The following is a 19811-nucleotide window of genomic DNA, read 5'->3' as shown; positions in this document are numbered from 1 at the left end:
GAAAAAAGAGCACAGAGAAAAAGAAAGGAGCGATGAAGTTAATGAAGCAAGATGAAAGCAATTAAAAGTTTCAGACCAAATGCAAAAAGTAAAGAACAACATTTAAGAGGTTAACCAGCAACATGACATTTGGAGAAAAAACTGAATGGTATGTGCAAAAAAGTTCCTCAAATGTCTCAAAAATGTTCTCAGGTTCCTCGTGTTGAGTCAAGGGTCCTTGTTTTTATGTTACTGCAATTTGGAATATTTAAAAAAAATCCTGAGTCTCACACCGGCTTTCCACTAGATGCATAAGCGGCGCGTAATGTACGTTTTACCAGCAAACTCAGCAGTGCGTCCTTCTCATTAGGAACGTTTTCCTGACAAGCATTGGCAGCAACAGCGTTCCACATAGCTGGTCCCGCAAGGTCACAACATTTATAGGAGAATTACAAAATCACGTGCAATTTCAACACTTCACACAATAACAGACAAGGAGAAAGACAGGAGCATGTTTTAAAAAGGTCTGTGGTTTATTTTCTGTAATTTATTTTATAGCGATGGAGGCGTCACAGCAGGTAATGATATTTTTTATTTTTCATTTTAACTAATTAAGCAATAGGAAATATGTATGTGTCTTTTATTTTGAAAGTTGGCAACGTTTTAAACTGCTCCTGGGTTTGACTTACTGAGCTTCTGGAAGCAGGTAATAAAAAGACCCGACGCATAGATCACAACAGATCACAACATGCCCTATAGGTTAAAATTGTACGTCGCTTTGGATAAAAGGGTCTGCCAAACAATAAACATAAATTTATCCGAGCAACGCAACACTATATTTCTGGGATGTCTCAAGGCCCGCCGCTCCGAGTCCGGTGGAAACACACAGCTTAGAACAGTGGCTATTAGCTGTTTACTACAACGATTGCAACTAAAATGAAAAATTAGCTAACTCAACATGTACATAAACCACACGTACTGAGCCAACATGAGCCCCCAACTCAACGAATGTAGGTCTACTAATTCATTACAATCGCTACAACTACGTACCACCCCTCTCTCTAAAGGAACACACAGACTTTTATTGACCAAAACAAGTGACAAATGAAAAAGTAATGTTCTGTTCCCCAAAGACCTGCCTCTGCCAGTGACCCAGTTCGGTCCAGATTCCAATCTGGATTGACTAATGCTGTTTCCAGCAACCTGGCTTCAACTAGAAAAAGAAGGATTTTTCTCTCTCTTTGTTGATTGACCTGACTTTTTACGCTCCTCTATTTTTGCTCTACTCTGTCAACATGTAAGCTATCTCTTCCTCCAAAGCCGTCCGCTCCAGACACACACTCACACACAAACAGCCCTCACTAGTCTCAGCACCGGGCCCGATGCTCCACTAATGCCTCGTTTTTCTTTAGCTTTTGACTGCTTTGCTAACTATTCAGGTGGACACAACTTTTTTACTCTTTTTATTCAGCATAAAAAAACAGCAGGAAAGGAAAGAGAAGCAGGCCAAGTGTGCTGCACAACCAAGCAGGAAATTGTATTTAGGGAAATAGCTGCTTCCTGTTTTTCTGTTCCAACTGGTTGATCCACAGGCTCCAGAAAAAGCTAACTCAGAAACACCCCTGCTGTCTTAAATGCACTGTAGAGCAACACAGAAGAGTGTAGGATGTCACAAAGCTTAACATTTTTATAAATCCACAGCCAATAACCTACAATGTGGTTGCTTCCTGGTGTTTAAGTTCATATAAAGAGTTTGGCGTCCCATGTTCCTGGTGTAAACTTGTGATCACACATGGGTGCTCCATCTAGGGTGTGGTCCACTTTCAGCAGGAGCAATCCAGTTCAGAAAAAGTACCTTCATGTCAAAGTTGCAGTCAAATCGTTTGATGAGCACAAAGAAAGCGCCTGTCAGGTTGTCCCTGGGAGGCGGTTCGATCGGCACGCAGGCATTTTCGGGTCGAGCGCCAATCAGGAAGCCCTGTGAGGAGGACATTTAAGAACATAAGAATTTTAATTCATCAAAAAAGGTTAAATAATCTAATCAAATCTATACATTGTTATGATTTTATTCCCACCCAATCCCAGCTCCATGACCCATCTGACAAGAGTCATCTTTGCTCCTCCCTTCTCCCAGATAAAAATCTACTACAGATATAAACAGAAAAACTAAACTAGAAGGGTATTTAGAGACAGCGGCCACCTCAATCTGCGCCACTTTTCCTCAAATCAAATCAAACTTTTTTTATAAAGCACAATTCATACAATAAATGCAACTCAAAGTGCTTTACAAATTAAAATGACCCCACATTCCCATCCTACCCATAAATATAAAAGCAGTATGACAATAATATCCCCCATTACACTCATCATCTGACACACACACACACACACACACTTATAGACATAAGATAAAAAAATGGAACACAATGGGCTGAGCTCAGATGAACCAGACAAGCTAAGTTGGGGAGCCACCTGCCCGGACAGCAGCAGATCCACAGCAGCAGCCGAGGCACCGACACACGGGGCCCAGGGGAGTGAGGGCGGAGACCCCCCACCTCCACCCAGGCACACCCGGTAAGCACCCAGCCCGCCACAGCCGACCACCGCCCCCGGGGCAGAGTGCTCCCACAGAGGAAACACTGGAAAAGGATGAAATAAGGTTAAAATATAAGATGGTAAAATTGTTATAGAATAGAACGTATAAAGATAAATAAATAAAATGAATAAATCGGTAATAAAAATAATCAGTTAAGAGCTAAGCTAAAAGGTGAATCTCTATAAGATATTAAAACTCTGATTAAATAAAACATGTAAAATAAATAAAACAATAAATAAATAAATAAATAATGGATAATAAAAGTAATCAGTTAAAAGCTAAGCCAAAAAGGTGAGCCTTGAGCCTGTTCTTAAAAACTTTCCATTCTGTCTTTCTCTATTTGTCCCATAAGCTGACAAACAGAGCAGCTGCTACAACCTGACACAAGGCACAGTTAAAACAATCAAACATGGTAACAGAAGCATGATGCACAAAAAACACACTCAAGAGATTCTCCATGTGTAACAGAACCGGATATGAAGGACGCTATTGTTCTCAGAGTTCCCTGAAAACTTCTGACCCCTGCATTTCCTATCTTCATTCCTTTCCGCTCTTGGTTCCATTTCCAGCTGCTGCTTTGAACTGAGAGATGATGAGATAGGGGGAAATGAGAGGAGTCCAACGGCAGAGTGAAAACGGGATTAAGAACACAACTAATAAGAACTAAATATGGAGGCTTGGTCTATAGAATAAAACTAAGCAGAAAAGAAAAACTTCACTTTTCTAATTTAGTCTTAAAAGCCGTTACACAATTAAAAGGGAATGAGGTTTCAGAGGCTTTGCTCCACTTGTGCAAGTGTAAACAACACCGATGTGTCTCAGAGATGGGGACGAGGAAAAGGATGGGTGGACTGCGGTGGGACTCAGCTGCCATTTCCATCTCTGCATCGATCCTGGTCTCACACAAAGCTGTAGCTTTAAAACCCGACCCTTCCTGCTGAGGAGTCAGCACTTTCTGTCACATGTATAAACCCGACATCAGCTCGCAGCAAACTCATCTCCTGGAAGTTCATCTGGCCGACCTGTCAGCAGACACGTGTGTCTCTAGCTGCTCAAATGTAAAAGGATGTGGACTTATGCAGCATCTCCTGATCGGGGGTGGAGGTAGGGAATGTGAGGAAACACTGCCATCACCTGTGTGTGCCTCCAGTGCAGCAGCTGCTGGCTGCTGGCTGAAATCACTGTGCCACTGCCACACTTCCCCCTCATGACGCTAAAACTAGCTGCGTGAGCGCCCTCTGTTGGAACTCTCCTGGCTCTGAATGCAGATACAAGATCCTGCTAAGCAACAAAAAAAAAAATATCTAGAGGAGGAAAAGCTGAGACGTGCTCCAGTTAGTTAAATTATTTTTGATATGCTGTGATTTGAATATGTATAATTAAATATGGTAACTTCTTAAAGGTTAAGGCACTAGTTACTTTGATGAGTGCTGGTCTGAGATTAGTCTATAAAGTCCTGCAGACTTTTTTTTAAGACTCAATGAGTCTACATTTAGAGTCAGGGCTAAATCTTTAGCGTTTTGGCTAAAATATTTAAAATACATGTTTATAAAGTCAGAAAATCAGGCCATGTTAGGAATTTTTTTTAATGTATTTCATATAAAGCTAAGCTGCATTTTATGTGGAAAATGTTTGTTTTGCATGGAGACTTACAAAACATGGTCCAATCCTGCTGGTTTTATTTTATGGTCATCCATCCATTTTTATCCGCTTACCCGGAGTCGGGTTGCGGGGGCAGCAGCCTAAGCCGAGAGGCCCAGACTTCCCTCTCCCCAGCTACCTGGGCCAGCTCCTCCAGGGGAATCCCAAGGCGTTCCCTGGCCAGCCGAGAGACATCGTCTCTCCACATGTCCTGGGTCTACCCTTGGGTCTCCTCTCGGTTAGACATGGCCAGAAAACCTCACCAGGGAGGCATCCTAACCAGATGCTCGAGCTAACTGGCTCCTCTCAATGAGCAGCAGGTCTACTCTGAGCCCCTCCCGGATGACTGAGCTTCTCACCTTATCTCTAAGGGAGAGCGCAGACACCCTGCAGAGAAATCTAATTTTGTCTGCTTGTATTCGCGATCTCATTCTTACGGTCACTACCCAAAGCTCATGACCACATGGTGGCGCAGTTGTTAGCACTGTTGCCTCGCAGCACGAAGGTTGCAGGTTCGAAACTCGGCTGCGGCCTTTCTGCGTGGAGTTGTGTGTTCTCCCCATGCATGCGTGGGTTTCCTCCAGGTACTCCGGTTTCCCCCACAGATCACAACATGCCCTATAGGTTATAAATTGTAAGTCGCTTTGGATAAAAGCATCTGCTAAATAAATAAACATAAACCATAGGTGAGGGGAACGTAGATCGACCGGTAAATCGAAAGCTTTGCCTTCTGGCTCAGCTCTCTTTTTACCACAACAGACCGGTAAAACGCTCGCATCACCGCAAAAGCAGCACCAATTCACTTATCGATCTCACGCTCCACTTTCCCCTCACTCGCGAACAAGACCCCAAGATACTTAAATCCTCCACTTGAGGCAGGACCTGGTCCCTGACCCGGAGAAGGCATTCTACCCTTTTCCGAATCAAGACCATGGTCTCGGATTTAGAGGAGCTGATTCTCATCCCAGTCACTTCACACGCGGCTTTATGGACACAAGAGTTTAAATCTATCAATAAGATAAACGAGACTCATATTTTTGTTAAAAGCAGGTGTTTTTTTTTTCTTTTTCTCGATTAGACAATAGCCTGGATGTAAACGTCAAGATGTAAACGGCTGTAACCTGACTTAGAGGACACACAATTTTGACCCACAGACTCATTGCTTTATACTTTCAAGTATTTTCATTTCCTCTCCATCTGACATTTGTAGCAGGTGGTAAATCAGTGCTAGAATGCCGACAGATGAGGGGAACGTTCTGTGCTGTACCAGAAATCATGAGTCCAAATTATTGTACAGGGATTACATTTAATCCTGTCAGAGTAAACCGTACTATAGGGCTTGTTTGCAGCTTTGCTGTGGGCTGAGAAGAAAAAGGAGAGAAAAAACAAAGGAATTGATAATTCACTCAACCCTGAATGAGTCTTCATTTAAGCAGATTAAACTCCGTGCAACTTCCCGTCCAGCTCTGTTGATGTTCAGAACCCATGGAGGAGACCACGACAGGAAGCAGCTGAAGCTACGGAAAATTTCATGACACGGACAGGAGGATTGGGCGTTTAACCTCCATTTTTAGATGATTCCTCACAGGATGATTCACGGGAGCCAAGTCCAGGGGCCTTTATACCGAGTTTTTCTTTTTACCTGCACAGGGGTGCTGTGGTAACAGAGGGGATGTGTCTAAATATAAAACAAAAGTAAAGTGAAAGTAAATGTACGTGTAGAACAAACTTCACACTAAGAGATACTTCCTGCTATTAACAGTACTGGATAAAATGCCTGTTTTACGGTGAGCAGGGGTCGCAATAATCAGATATTTTTCATACCGTGTTTGACCTTTTTTCTTGTAATGGTAATGGAAAAATATTAAGGCTGGCCATTATTTTGACAGATTGCAGTTAACACTCCAACTCCTGCAGGTGTGCAGAGATTTTAAAGGGATACTTTGCAACTTTTTCATATTTTTAAATAACTTTCTTGAGCCAGCATGTGCTAAAATGACCCTTTACAGGATTAATGAAAGGCCAGCCAGGCCCTATCGCCCCCTGTGGCCAAAATATTCTACTTGCAACTTCGGACTGGCGAGCTGCTCTGGTTCCAGCACATTTCCTGCATGTTTTAGATCATGAACCCAGCTGACTTGTTTAATTTAGTGATGAATCACTTATGGCGACACTAGGGAAGGCTGGGGAGGCATTTGAGCTGTTAGGTCAAGATGTTAAAAAGACGAACGCACAGCAACAAGTTTTGCTTTTGGTTCTACAAACGGACACTAGGGGGTGCTAAAAGCAAGCCAAAACTTCCCCTTTAAACATTAGCACAGAGTTCATCACAGAGGTAGCACAATCAATCAAGAAAAGATTCCCATCAGAGCATTGTGTCACATTTGGACATCTTTCTCTACGCATCTCGCCAAGTGGACAGGAGCTAGGAGTGTGTGTGTGGCAGTGGAGCGCAACTTCCACCTTCAAAACAACATTTAAACAGCCCTGAGTCTGTCGCCTCCTCTGCAAGCCCCCCAAAAGATTTCTGATCATGCAGAGCAGGTGCTCAGTTCAAGAAGGGAAGACAGACCTTGCATTTCAGACACGGCCTGTGAAATTTTCCTAATTTAAAGGGACTTTATGGAGTTTTGAATTTTTATGCTCGCAATTGCCCCCTCAGGCCAAAAGCTCAATGGCAGCTTCAATAGTAGGCTCGTGCACGAGGCGCACATGCTGTACGTGCACACTCCTTAACAAAAATAACAGCTGAGACAGTCCCGTGTCTCTGTGTGTGTGGGGGGGGGGTGGGGTGGGGGGGGGGAGGACAGAGGACAGGAGAACGCACAGCTAATTAATTAAATAATTTGGTTCTGTACCTTTCTCTTCAGCACAGCTGACAAAGGTTTATGATGGGTCAGTCTTCCTGCAGGCTCAGATCATTCCCTTCCCTTGCTTGAAAAATTGTACCAAAATGAAATCTGAACCCACATCTTTTTTATCTGTGAATTCAATGCCGTTCGGCAAGTGTCAAATAAAAATTTGTGCATCTTACTGTAAAAAAAATACCATTAAGGTAAAAAAGAAACTATAAACAAACTATGTTCACATCCAGAATCGAACCCGGGTCTTCTGCACGAGAGTACGACGTCTTAAGAGGTGAGCTAAAGCACCAGTGACGTCTTTGGTGTCTGTAATATTTATATCCTTGATAACAGCTGAAACAACGTTCAAAAAATGGTTCGGAGCAAAAATGGCTCGACCCGAGCAGCTCTCTTTTTCTGTGATTTTACAGAAAAACAGACAATCACGGTAAAAATGCCAGGGCTCATTCTACAGGACCAGGGCATTGCAGGAGAATGTATGAAGAAGAAATTTATTATTTCTATCCATGTTTTGGCTGTCAAACTTCCATAATGCCCCTTTAAGTGAAATATTAATATGTTAATGGAAAACTCTGGTCAGGTTGCTTGGACTAAATATTAATTAATGATATTCAATATTATTATTTTAGAAATGAAAGTGACAGAAAAAAAAATCAATCATGACCGAGTTTTAAAACCATGTCTACAAAAATATTTAACGCAACATCTGACTGTGACAATGATTTATCATTATAATTTTTATATTATGTCTAACTGTCAAAGTTTTGTACTTAGATTTGGACCTTCTTGGTGTCTGGTATGGAATTAAAATCAACCTCAAGACATCGATACAAACACGAGTCTCAAGAGCTCCACAGACGACAACCTGCATCAAGTTTGCTGATTCAGAAAGGTCACATAAGAAAGACTTCCCTCCTCCTGAAGCCTTTTCAGGCTAAAACCCCCTCTTGCACTGAAAAGTTCAGCAGAATAAAGCCTACTCAGGCCACCTGTAGACACCAATAATAGAGAAGAGTAAAACAGGTAGTTTAGCTGTGGCGAGTTCAACAGAAAACAGAAGAAAGACTAAAGGCTCCTGCAGAGGCTTCAACTCCATTGCCAGATCTGGGAAAGAGCCTTCAGGCAGAAACGCCTGACCTCCTTTAAGTGACTGAAACAGATGGGAGGATTTGCTCGTTTGAAAAGAAGACGGACTTGATTACTTGCTGCAGACAAAACATTTAAAAAAGAAATTGAGCAACTAACAGGTGGAGTGAGGTTTGGGATGCCTCAGAGGCCTTTTCACATGTAACTACTTGGTTTGAATCCATTTGCAGGCGTTTTCTCCTGTAGGAACAGAGTGGGCTAGCTGCCTTAAATGACTCCAAAACTGAAATGAAAAGGTCACCAGATAAACGCTGACTTTATACAATAAAAAACAAACTTCCAATCATTCAAGACTGACATCAAAGACACCTCCCACATTTTATGACAATAAGTTGCAAATTTGGTGCTTTAAATTTGTTAACAAAAACAGGCAAGAATTCATGCATTCACACAGTCAGTGTGCTAATATAATAATATAATAATGCTAAAATGCTCAGATGGAATCACTTCTTGATTTATTATGTTACATCCACAATGTTCTGTGTGTGAGGTTTACAATGTCAGAACACCTGCATGAGACAGGTGTTAATTACAATCTGCCAGAATGACTCACCACCTTCAGATTTCACAAACACCGTTAAAAATGATCAAATACGGAACATATCTTGCTATTAACGGCGTGCGCAGGCCAGAGTGCTGAAGCTCGGCGCATTATTATTATGAAGCTAGGGCACATGCGGAGGACACACACACACACACACACACACACACACACACACACACACACACACACACACACACACACACACACACACAAGCAAAATATACTTGTTTTCAATTGCATTTATTGTGTTTATTTTTCTTAAGCCCACCCACAAATGAGTTTCTGGCTATGCTAATGGTGACATTTGACAGACTTCTCTGAGCTCCGCAGCCATTACACTTTTCACCTCGTGCACCCCCTAGCGGCAGCTTGCGCACCCCCGGGGGTGCGCGCACCACACTTAGGGAATCCCTGCACTAGATGATTGGCTGGATGGATGACTTACAGAAGTTACGTTACCACATTCAAAAACATTTAGGCAATAAGAAACATGAATTTAATAACATAACTGCTAAACTCTTTCCAAAATCTATGTAAAAGAACAGATTCGAAAAAGATGTGCAATATATTTTGGCCGAGTGGTATGATGACGCAGAGCAGATCTAGAAACCACAGCACCAGAAAACTAGCATCAGCATTGTAGTCTCTCGATGGAATTACCTGAAGGACCATCAAAGTCTGAGGAGTCACGCCAAGGATGCAAGCTTTCTGCTCCACGGTTAACAACATTTAACGTTACAACGATGTGGTGTGAAACTACCTTGAGCCACACTTGCAAATTATTATAGCTTGTGGACAAGAATTCAGGGTTAAGAAATAGGTTATGGTTTATTCATATTAAACACTCTACTTTGTTTTTAATGAAATGCTTATCTGACTGGGTTTCATACCAGAACCAATTCCCTTAAATATTTGGCCAGAAACTAAATTTTCAAAATGTAGGATAAAAAATATACAAATCTAATTTCTGAAGGAATATTAATTAGCAGCTTTTGTGCAATTACATGCTAAAGTTAAATGTATTTAGTTCATAAACCGATGTAAATATGGAGTTAATGACCTACAACATAGAGGTTTTGAGCTCAGATGAAAAAAACAAGGTGCTTCTGCTGCATAAAGTGTGTTTGTTCTGATCACAAGCTTATTGTTGTGTTGCTTAAAGACTGGAGGTGAGCGTAAACATCTGTGTTATGCAACTAAAGACAGGAAAGGCTCTGTCTCCGTCCGGAGACTCCTTCCCTGTGGGGAATCCTCTGGAGTCAGAGCAGGCTTGTGCTGTCTTGTGATTCCAGAGGTTTCTTTGGGATTATAAAACTGCAAAAAAAGTGACACGATGATTTAAAATTCCAACTAGGGTTGGGCATCGAGCATCGATTGGAACCCGGTGTTTCCCTTACATAGACGTAGCCGTGGCGGCTCGCCACGGCTGAAATCCCAGCGCCACGCCTACAAGATCCCGTTTTACAGATTTTTTTTTTGCGCTGTTTGTTGAAGAAGCAGTGGGAACTACTCTGTTGTTGCTTATGATCACAGCCAGCAGGCAGCAAGAAGGAGGAGGCAGGGCAGGGTGGTTACAGCTAGGGATGAGCCGGATAAAGCATTTTTGACGAATACGAGCATGAAACGAGTAAAACTCGTAAATATCTGTAATCGTGCTGAAGAAAAATCCTCATTGGGTAACTCACTGCCTTCACGCTCTGTGATTGGCCAGTCACATGGAGCACCCACCCCACCCTACACACAAAACTGCAGCCGGAAGCTCAGTCTGGCTCATGCATCAGTTTAATCAAATTAAAAAAACAAAAGTTGTGTCTGGTTCTAGTATTTCATATTTCCTAGTTCACAATGCATGATATTAATATATTAATGTTCTGATTTTATTGAAAAACTTGTTCTGTAATAGTTCCTTTACCATTATGATCAAAAATATTTAATCTCAATTCTGAGGCTGCTCTGTAAAGTTTTCAAAAAAAAAACAATACACATAGCAACTTCTGATCAGTCCATATCAATTTCAGATTTAAAATAATGTATTGATGTAAACCACACCCACTAATTTCCAAATAATAAATAAGAGGTGCATTCATCTGTGTATCTCCTTTGATCCGCATTAGTGATGTTTTCAGCACCAGAACAATGAAGCAAAGAAACAGATTCCTGAGTTTGTTAGTAATTTTATTTATTAGGTGCATCTGATCTGTTCTATTTTTCTCTGAAATCAGATCAAATCAGTGCTTCTATGGGTTGTCTCCTCTCTGCACTAGAAAAGTTTACTTTATTATAATGTTCACTGTAATGCATCTTGATGTTCTTAACAAATAAATTAAATCAAAGATATTGGACAATAATGCCAAATATGTAAATTTGTGTTTCAGTCATTTTTATACTGGCTTAAAAATCCTTCATTAAGTCTACTAAGCAGGGGTGTAGAAGGTGTTTAATAGGGCCAGCCCAGTAATGATCTTGGACCAAAATAAAGGGAGCAGAAAGTCAAATAAAGGGGGGCAGAAGGAGATGTTTTTCCATACACCAAGAAAGATTAAATGCCAAACCCCCCCTGCAAAGTGCGTCACTGAGAGTTTAAAACAAAAATTATTCTTGTGCAAATATTGGTGTGTTCACCTTTAATACTAGTTATTAAATGCAGCAGTTGCTGGATTAGGGCAGTTCAAAGTGGAGTGCATCAAATAAAACAATATTAACATAAAGGTGAGACGTGTCATAATTCTCAACAGAAATTGTTCAGAAAGGAAATTAAAATGTTTATAACTTTGTGTGTGATTTATTATTATTATTATTATTATTGTTATTTATTGTAGCAGAAGCTGGTGTGGTCCACCACAGAGAAAGCTGCTCTAGCATGATGACAGGTTATTGTTCAGTCTTCTGACGCTCACGTGTCTGACTGCTGACGCTCCGTGTGTGTTTTTATTTCTGCAGAGACAAATTCACCTCACACCATCCAGTTTGTTCTTTAAAGCTTCTATTAAAGCCACCGTGTTGACGTATTTAACAAGTTTCCTCTACGCTGCAGGAGTTAAAGTTTACATCACGGAGTAAAAGTTCGGCAGATGCGTTTGTTCATATATGGCCGCTGTGCGCCGGGTGGGGGGAGGGGGGACGCTGTGCTGCAGACAGACAGCTGGTGTGATCAGCTCTGAAAAGCGTTGATCACAGTTTGCAGATCACGTTTATTTTTCATGGAGATCGGCCGCGGATTCCTCTTCCGTCTGCATACTAGGAATCGAAATAAAAAACGTTGAGCGATTCCGGGAAAAATGAACAGTTGGAACCGCTTCCAATCGATGCTCGATGCCCAACCCTACGCAGCTGCATTTAAGCTTCACTTTCTGTCCTGACTGAATGCAGCAGCAGCATGGAGGTGTAGTTCTCAGTCATCCTGGACATGATCATGAGAGTTTTAGCTGAAAACAGCTGGACGTTTCTGGATATGTTGGAGACATTTAGCCTCTCATCCCAGAGGCTTCTTCCAGACTTTGGTTGTGGTCAGAAACAAACTCACTGGTTGTGCTGCAAGTCTTTCCTTTTTTCTCCAAAACATGTTTTTGTCTAAATGAAGGTGATGTTGTTGTTCGTAGAATTAAAATTCATGTTGAAGTTAAGATTATTTCATCAAGTAGGACCTGTGGTTAGCTGGCTCATGTAAAGCATGTCATGTCTGCAAAGAATCGGAATCGGGAATTGATAGGAACCGGAATTGAAACGAGGAATCTGAATCATTCAAAATCAAACGATGCCCAACCCTAATTCCAACACATTGGAGAGGTTTCTAGCAAGTTAATGCCTCAAGCAGGAGGAAAAGAAACAAGAGCCACTGAAGCTGCAACAAACCTAAATATCAAAACAGCAAAGTAATCACTCTAGCTGCTTTTAGCTATTTCTCCTGTAACCTTTTGTGTATTATGAGAGTAAATGGAAGAACAAATGTCTAATTCCTCTGTGATCAGAGCAGCATGTTTGTTTAGTGTTCAGTTTTTAATCTGGCAAAAAAAAAGGAGACAAAGATTAAAATTAAATTGAAGGCAGAACAGAAGACAGAGAGACTAAGCACCGTTACATAATCCCAACATTCCTAGTAAACACAGAAAAAGCCCAGTGACAACATGATTATCCCAGCTGTTTGTCTGGATTCATATCAGTCATCATGTAAAGTCCAAAAAAATCATTAGAAGGTCCAGCTTTAACAACACGTCTGGATGGAGAACGTTTTCAGTCTTTTGTTGACAGATTTGGACAACGTCTCCATTTTTTTTTTTTTGCCAAGGAATAATTTTCATTTTACAGATAATCCAAACTAAACTTTGCTGTAAATGAAAATGGACTTTCTTCTTATTTTTATGCACCTATTTAAAAAAGATCTTAACCCTAAATGCATCATGGTGTCACTTCTCATAATGAGCAGTGTGATCATAATGACTCAGAATCACACACGTCCTCATGTGACTGTAACAACATGGTGGTAGATGATGTAAGGAAGTAATGATGTTAAAATGACACCCTTGAAATTCAACAAACAATAATTGTCCAAACACACAGAACTAAACCTCCTCATGAGCACCTAAACATTCTGCTATCAGCTTGACTCTGAGTAAAGAGCCTTTGTGCAGCAACAACAAGCTCTCGACTGTGGGAAGCACCACAATGGCCGGCTTAGATGGCAGACATGAATCATCCTCTCTGTTTGTGAGCTTTGTGCATTGGCTTTTAAGAGCGGTGCTATGTGTGGCAAGCAGAAACTTCACAACAACAAAAACAACAACACAGGGTACTGACACAGCCAACCACACTTCAGGTATATGAATGAATTCAACTTTATAAAAAGCTTTTTTATACGATTTTTTTTGGGGGGGGGGGGGGGGATCAGGAATTTTATGACAGGAAATCAAAAAACTTTCTTGCCTCCCTAATGTACGTCGATGTGGCTAAACCTTGGTTCATAGGAGCTGTAAAGTAAAAAAAAAAAAATACCACCTGACACATTTGCACTCACCTTCAATCCATCACTTGGCAAGCGGTAGCCAAATCGTGCAGGCATGTCGTCAAAGTTCTCAGTTCTGTTGTCAAATGAATACTGAAACACAGGAAGATACGATCAGCTGTGACGCTCGCTCGGATGCATTAACACTCACAACTGTTAACAGTCCAAATGCGAAACACACAACAGTACTTTCAGATTGTTTTGTAAACAAAGCAAGCCGGCTGTTACAGAAGCCCATCACTTCATGAGAGGAGGTTTGACCATCTGTAGGACTGGAACTGCAGAAGTGTATGCATGCATGTCTATTTATGCACCACTGTGACGGTTCACTCACAGCAGCGATATCGGCCTCCACAGGCAGCAGGTTGAGGAAGGCGAAAAGCTGAACGGTGAAGATGGTGTAAATCTGCGTGGCAGATAGCATCAACATTCCCAGAGACAGCAGCATCTTGGCATCACGTTACAAACCTCTGCTTCTGTAGTGCTCGCACACTCTCACACAAATATCCACTCAGACTGTCTCGTAGCAGGGATCCTATATGCCGGCTGATGCTGTTACACCTAGAAAATACAGATGATTTGTTTGCATAAGAACTTTTTGGTTTTGCATTATTGCTGCAAAGAAATTTAAATTAGATTTGAAATCAAAAACTTATATTATGGAAACATTTTTTAAAAATTAGTGATGCACTGATATGAAATTTTTGGGCTGATACCGATATTAAGATCACCGTTATGGCCGATAACCGATATTTGCCGATACCGATATACTGACATTAATGCTTCTAAAATCAGCAGATTTAGTTTAGAAAGAAGATTATTAAAGCTGAATTTACATTATTATGTACACACACCACACACATTTAAGCTTCTGAGATGATTACAATCACTGTCGCATGACTAAACAAATACACACCACCCCCCTCACCCTCTGAAACAGGCAGACAAATGGAGATGAGACAGAAAAAAATAACGGTTGTTAATATCGGCCCGGTTTTATTCATCGAACCGATACCGACGTGTTAAGAAATTACTAATATCGGCCGATACCGATATTGATGCCGATATATTGTCCATCCCTAAAAAAAATAGGTCAAACTTTCAAATACATATGTGTGTAATTTACAAACAGTTGCATATTTTTATTCTTACACTTAAAATTATTCATTTAACTTACTCATCATATTAATAATAACAATAACAATAATGCATTTTATTTATAAGCGCCTTTCAAGGAACACAAGGACACTTTACAACAATAAACAACAAAGAAACTAAGTTAAAAACAGCCCAAAAATCCATAGAAACCTTAAATTATAAACTAGATAATAAAATCAATGTGGTTTGAAAAGGTGTCACAAGCAGTAGGCAGTCTGAAATAGGTGGGGTTTTAGTCTAGCATATTAAATGTAAACATTTACTGAAGGATTTTATCAGGACACAATTTACTTTTAACTTTTTGACCTGTTACTATTTTCAGTGTATTTAAATATACTACTCAATGTATTACATTTGATATAATTTTTTAAGTCTTTTTCAGAACACAGAAACCCTATTTTAGTCTGATTGTCACGAGTAACGATGTGTTATAACTTATTTTATTTATTTATAAATAATCAACACCTTAGTGTTAATTTACTTTTAAAGAAGGACAAAATATGTTTCTGGACAGTCGGAAATACCACGGTATTTAACAGAGGTTAAGAGGTCACAACAAATGGGAACAAGTGATCAGATGATGTCTAAACATCAAGTGACAGTGGTCGCCTTTTCTGAGATAACTCTCTAAGATGATAACAACATGTCTATAGGACAAATAAAGAGAAGATGATAAGTTACAAAACCATGTAACAAGAAATAATAACATTAGTAAACTACCGTTGAACTCTCCCAAACGCGAAAATAAAAACTAAACATTTTACACACGAAGACTGGTTGCAATGATGCTGAGCATTTTCGTGATTTAGCCGTTAATGTTTAGATGAATATACGCAAATACCCTAAAATGTACAACCGAAACAGAACCCAGTCCGTTAGCATGAGACTAGCATTAGCAAACGAAGCTAAACTGTTTCTGGGTGTTTACCTTTAATTCTGCTCGGAGCCTTGTTGTTTGCGTGGAATAAGCAGCTGTCAGCGACATTGCCCTCGTTTACTGCGCGTCATATAAGACAAAACACACCACCTCAAACTACGTGTCTGTAGTTAATTTCATTTAAACAGTTGGTCACAAAATACGATCATAAACGCAACTGCTTAATCCCCACTGCTAGCTATTTTCTTTTCATGTGTGAGAAAATTAACTTCCGCCCCGTGTCACATCAATTTAAGAGCTCTGATTGGATGAGCTTCCTGTCAATCATTTTATTCCGGAAATGACTCTAAACATAAACAGATCCACGTGATATGGAAAAACTCATTTGCTTCAGTTTACAGTCGCAGTCCGAGCTTTAACTGCTCGTTAGCTGCCTACCGGAACATTTAATAGACAGTTATTTTTAAAAAGTTACATTAAAAGTCTATCTAACACGTGTTGTCATCGAGAGATGAGTGAAAGAAGAAAGACAAAATCATGACCAGTCAATTTTTAAGTCTTTCGCACCATCTATAGAAAACAGATTGCAATCTTCAATGACGTTTTGAATCTCTGTGTTTAGTTTCAGTCTACATAATTTTAGAAAAGGAACTTTTATGATAAATATAAATATACAATAAGATTTATACTGGAAAACTGATGCAAAATTAATTGTCAGTAAAAAATGTGTTATAGGGTGTCTTTCACAGATACGTACATCACAAATCAGGACAAAACATTGTAAACAAGGAGGATCACCGACCTCAAAATACTGTAAACAAGGAAAATGTACAAGAATAGAAAGTGGAAATTTGTAAACAAAATCAGAATCATTATAAACTAGGAAGATGTATCAACATAAAAAATAGTAAAGATGAAGGTATAAACATAGTCAAAATTATCTGCACAAATAAATGAGGAAGGCACATAGAAGAGGTAGGTTCTTAAATGTTTTTTTGAACCTCCACACTTAAAAAGATAGTTTGAGAGGCAAGCTGTTCCACAGTCTGGTAACCAGAACGTGAAGCAGTGTTAGACTCCACCCTGTTTCTTCTGAAGTCTAAAATCATCTTTGTTTTGTTCACGTTCAAGGTCAGATGATTGTTTCCACACCATGCCACAAAGCGCTCCACCAGCTCTCTGTATTCAGCTTCCTGTCCATCTCTGATACATCCGACAACTGCAGAGTCATCTGAGTATTTCTGTAGATGACAGGTCTCTGATTTGTACTGGAAGGCTGAGGTGTACAGGGTGAAAAGGAATGGGGAGAGTACAGTCCCCTGTGGTGCTCCAATGTTACTGATCGCCTGGTTTGATGTGCAGTTCTTCAGCCTCACAAACTGTGGTCTGTTTGTCAGGTAGTCTTTAATCCAGGCGATAGTTGAGGTCCCCACCTGTATCTTCTGGAGTTTCTGGCAAAGTACATCAAGCTGGATTGTGTTAAATGCACTGGAGAAATCAAAGAACATGACCCTCACAATGCTGCCCGCTATTATCACTGTCATTAAATTGAAGTTGGACAGATGACTTGAATATCACTTGAACATTCAAAGTTAAAGACTTGGACTTGACTTTGACTTCCACATCATTGACTTTAAACTCAACTTGGACTTGGTTGTATTTTCACTTGGACTTGACTCGAGACTTGACTGGAAAGACTTGTGACTTACTTGTGACTTGCAAAGCAGTGACTTGGTCACACCTCTGTGAAGCAGTATGTGTGGTTAAAAGCTGGGATAGGTAGACAGGTGCCTGGCTGCTTAGAGGTGAGCACAAGGACAGATTCTATAGGGAGTCAGTGTCAAATAGAACCAGGGAATGTGAGCATGTCTGCTGGATTTTGTTAGGAGTCAGGCTGCTGCGTTTTCAATGGCTTGAAGGTGTGAGAGGATTTTTTTTTTCAGACAAGAGCGTTACAATAGTCCAGACACATAATGAGACAAAGGCGTGGATTATTTTTTCCAGGTCTGCAGTTGAAAATGTTTTCAGGAGTTTTGAGATGTTTAAGAGAAGGAAACACGAACAAGAGATGGATTTGATGTGTGAATTGAAGCTTAAAAAGGAATCAAAGATAAGTCCTCGATTTCTATCACTGGACTTGGCTGATGAATAAAAGGAAGCAAATGCATGATTTATTTTAGGATGTCGTGTTAGCATTCAGAACATGAAAAGAGACGGACAGTCAGTTGCTGATCTGGGTCAGACAGAGATCAAGGACTAAATAGCTAAAGGGAGAAAATAGAAAGAAAACAATAGAAGTCACAGAACTGAGCCTTGTGGGATGAAACAGTGGCAATTGTTTTAAAATCTATGAATCTATAAAATCTTTTATTTACAAAATAAGGATGAGAAGCAACTCCACTAGTATTAAAATAGAAAAGAGAACGATGATTAGTTTAGCATTTATAGGATGGTACAAATGCACAAGGCATGACAAGCAGCAATGCTTTGAAAGTAAACAATCAACCAGTATCTGCATTAATTTAATGTAAATGTATAAATATGGATTTTTATCCAATCATAAATTTCAGTTTTTAAAATATCTTCCATCATCAAACATACAGAAGTTGAGATGATAGTTGACTAACAGCAGAAATATACAAGCTGCGTTGGCACGTGTTAATTCTCTTTCCCACCATATCTTAACAAGAGTCTTCATATTCTTTGTTAGGTATGCTTTTATCTGCTCATTTGATACAAGAAAAAAACAATAAATCAGAGTTAACATGTTTAAAAATGAAGACAGTCTTGTTTTTGGGCTTTTAACTAAACAAATTATAAAGGCTGACTAACTTTCCACATTTGAAGTCACGTTGGCTGTCTTCTTTTCAGGTGTCTTTGACACTGAACTTGTTTTTATAAGAGTCACAAATGGTGAAAACTTATTGCTGCACGTCAGGTGAGCAGCTGACCCAAGACCATAAAGCAAATAAATCAGTTTTGTGTTTCATCACATGCTACAGTGCCCTTTCATGTCCTTTCTTCTACACAGTTTCACAATGCATAGAAACACAAATGTTCGTTTTCGTTTACTCAGAAAATCTTTCTGAATTACTTTACGATTAGATTTCTTTACTTTTTTTTACCTTTTGTCTGAAACTTCTAAACCCTTTTCAGCTAACATTCATATTTGTGTCCTTTCCTGTTTCAAACAAAAAAAATCTCCAATTATAAAAACAGTTGAATCCTCCACATTATCAAACTAATATGATGACTAATAAAGGGTTTTTATTTGCAAGTCAGTTTACAGAATATGTTTTAAAGCAGCTGTTGAAAATGTGGAAAACAAATTAACCTTAAATATTTTTTCATGACTCTGAACAACGTTCTAGCATAGCATAGCTATACATATATTGTGGAGATACAAAAGAAACATAAATAATGTAAAAAAGCAGTTTTCTCACCTTCATAAAAACCTTAACCAATAGCACATTTCAGACCTAAAGCAACTACTGGACCATCCGGTTGCAGCACATACCTGGGTCCTCCACTCATAATGCTTTTTCACATTTAGCAACAGAACACCACTGGTGTGAGAGGTTCTCCGCTCAGTGATATCAGAGAAGGAGAAACAGACGGCTGCTACCACTTCAACTTTAGGACAAACTATCAGAGTCCCAAAAATAAAGACATCATTTGAAGTCATGGACAAGAAAAGAAGGTTAGGACCTAGAAAATGGTAATTGGTGTAAAGTGCTCTCTCGTATCCTCTAGCAACACAAGTTTCTGGTTCCGGTGGACGCAGAAGTGCAAGAGGGGAGAGATGAGTTTTCTGTGACTGTTTAAATTCAAAACATAGATTGTTTGCAGATTCACTTTAGCAGCTTTTTCTTTTGTGTTTGTATACAGTTTTATTGTCAGCACTTGACAGGTGGCACAGTCTGCAGGTTTTTGCGGGCCTTGTCTGCCTTCAGCTTATGAATGTGCTTCGTAAGGATGCACTTGTTCTTGAAGACGTTTCTTTTGGT

The 19811-nt window shown here is 39.9% G+C and overlaps 1 protein-coding gene across 2 annotated transcripts in view; it reads right to left on the bottom strand.

The window, feature by feature from the left end:
* Window positions 1-16053, bottom strand: part of rnf13 (ring finger protein 13) — a 34128-nt gene extending 18075 nt beyond the window's left edge. The window contains exons 1-4 of one of the 2 annotated variants that reach the window (XM_015970690.3): window positions 15856-16053; window positions 14104-14330; window positions 13782-13862; window positions 1835-1957 (exon numbers count right to left, since the gene is read on the bottom strand). In XM_015970690.3, coding sequence (XP_015826176.1) covers window positions 1835-1957; window positions 13782-13862; window positions 14104-14217 — 318 coding nt within the window. In that variant the 5' untranslated portion in view covers window positions 14218-14330; window positions 15856-16053. The remainder of the gene's footprint in view (window positions 1-1834; window positions 1958-13781; window positions 13863-14103; window positions 14331-15855) is intronic. The other variant, XM_054752274.2, reaches the window with a different exon arrangement.
* Window positions 16054-19811: the final 3758 nt, after the last annotated feature.

The sequence above is a fragment of the Nothobranchius furzeri genome, chromosome 8 (genome assembly GCF_043380555.1).
Source record: "Nothobranchius furzeri strain GRZ-AD chromosome 8, NfurGRZ-RIMD1, whole genome shotgun sequence".
In the NCBI taxonomy this organism is placed as follows: domain Eukaryota; kingdom Metazoa; phylum Chordata; class Actinopteri; order Cyprinodontiformes; family Nothobranchiidae; genus Nothobranchius; species Nothobranchius furzeri.
This window is presented reverse-complemented; position numbering and strand designations above follow the sequence as displayed.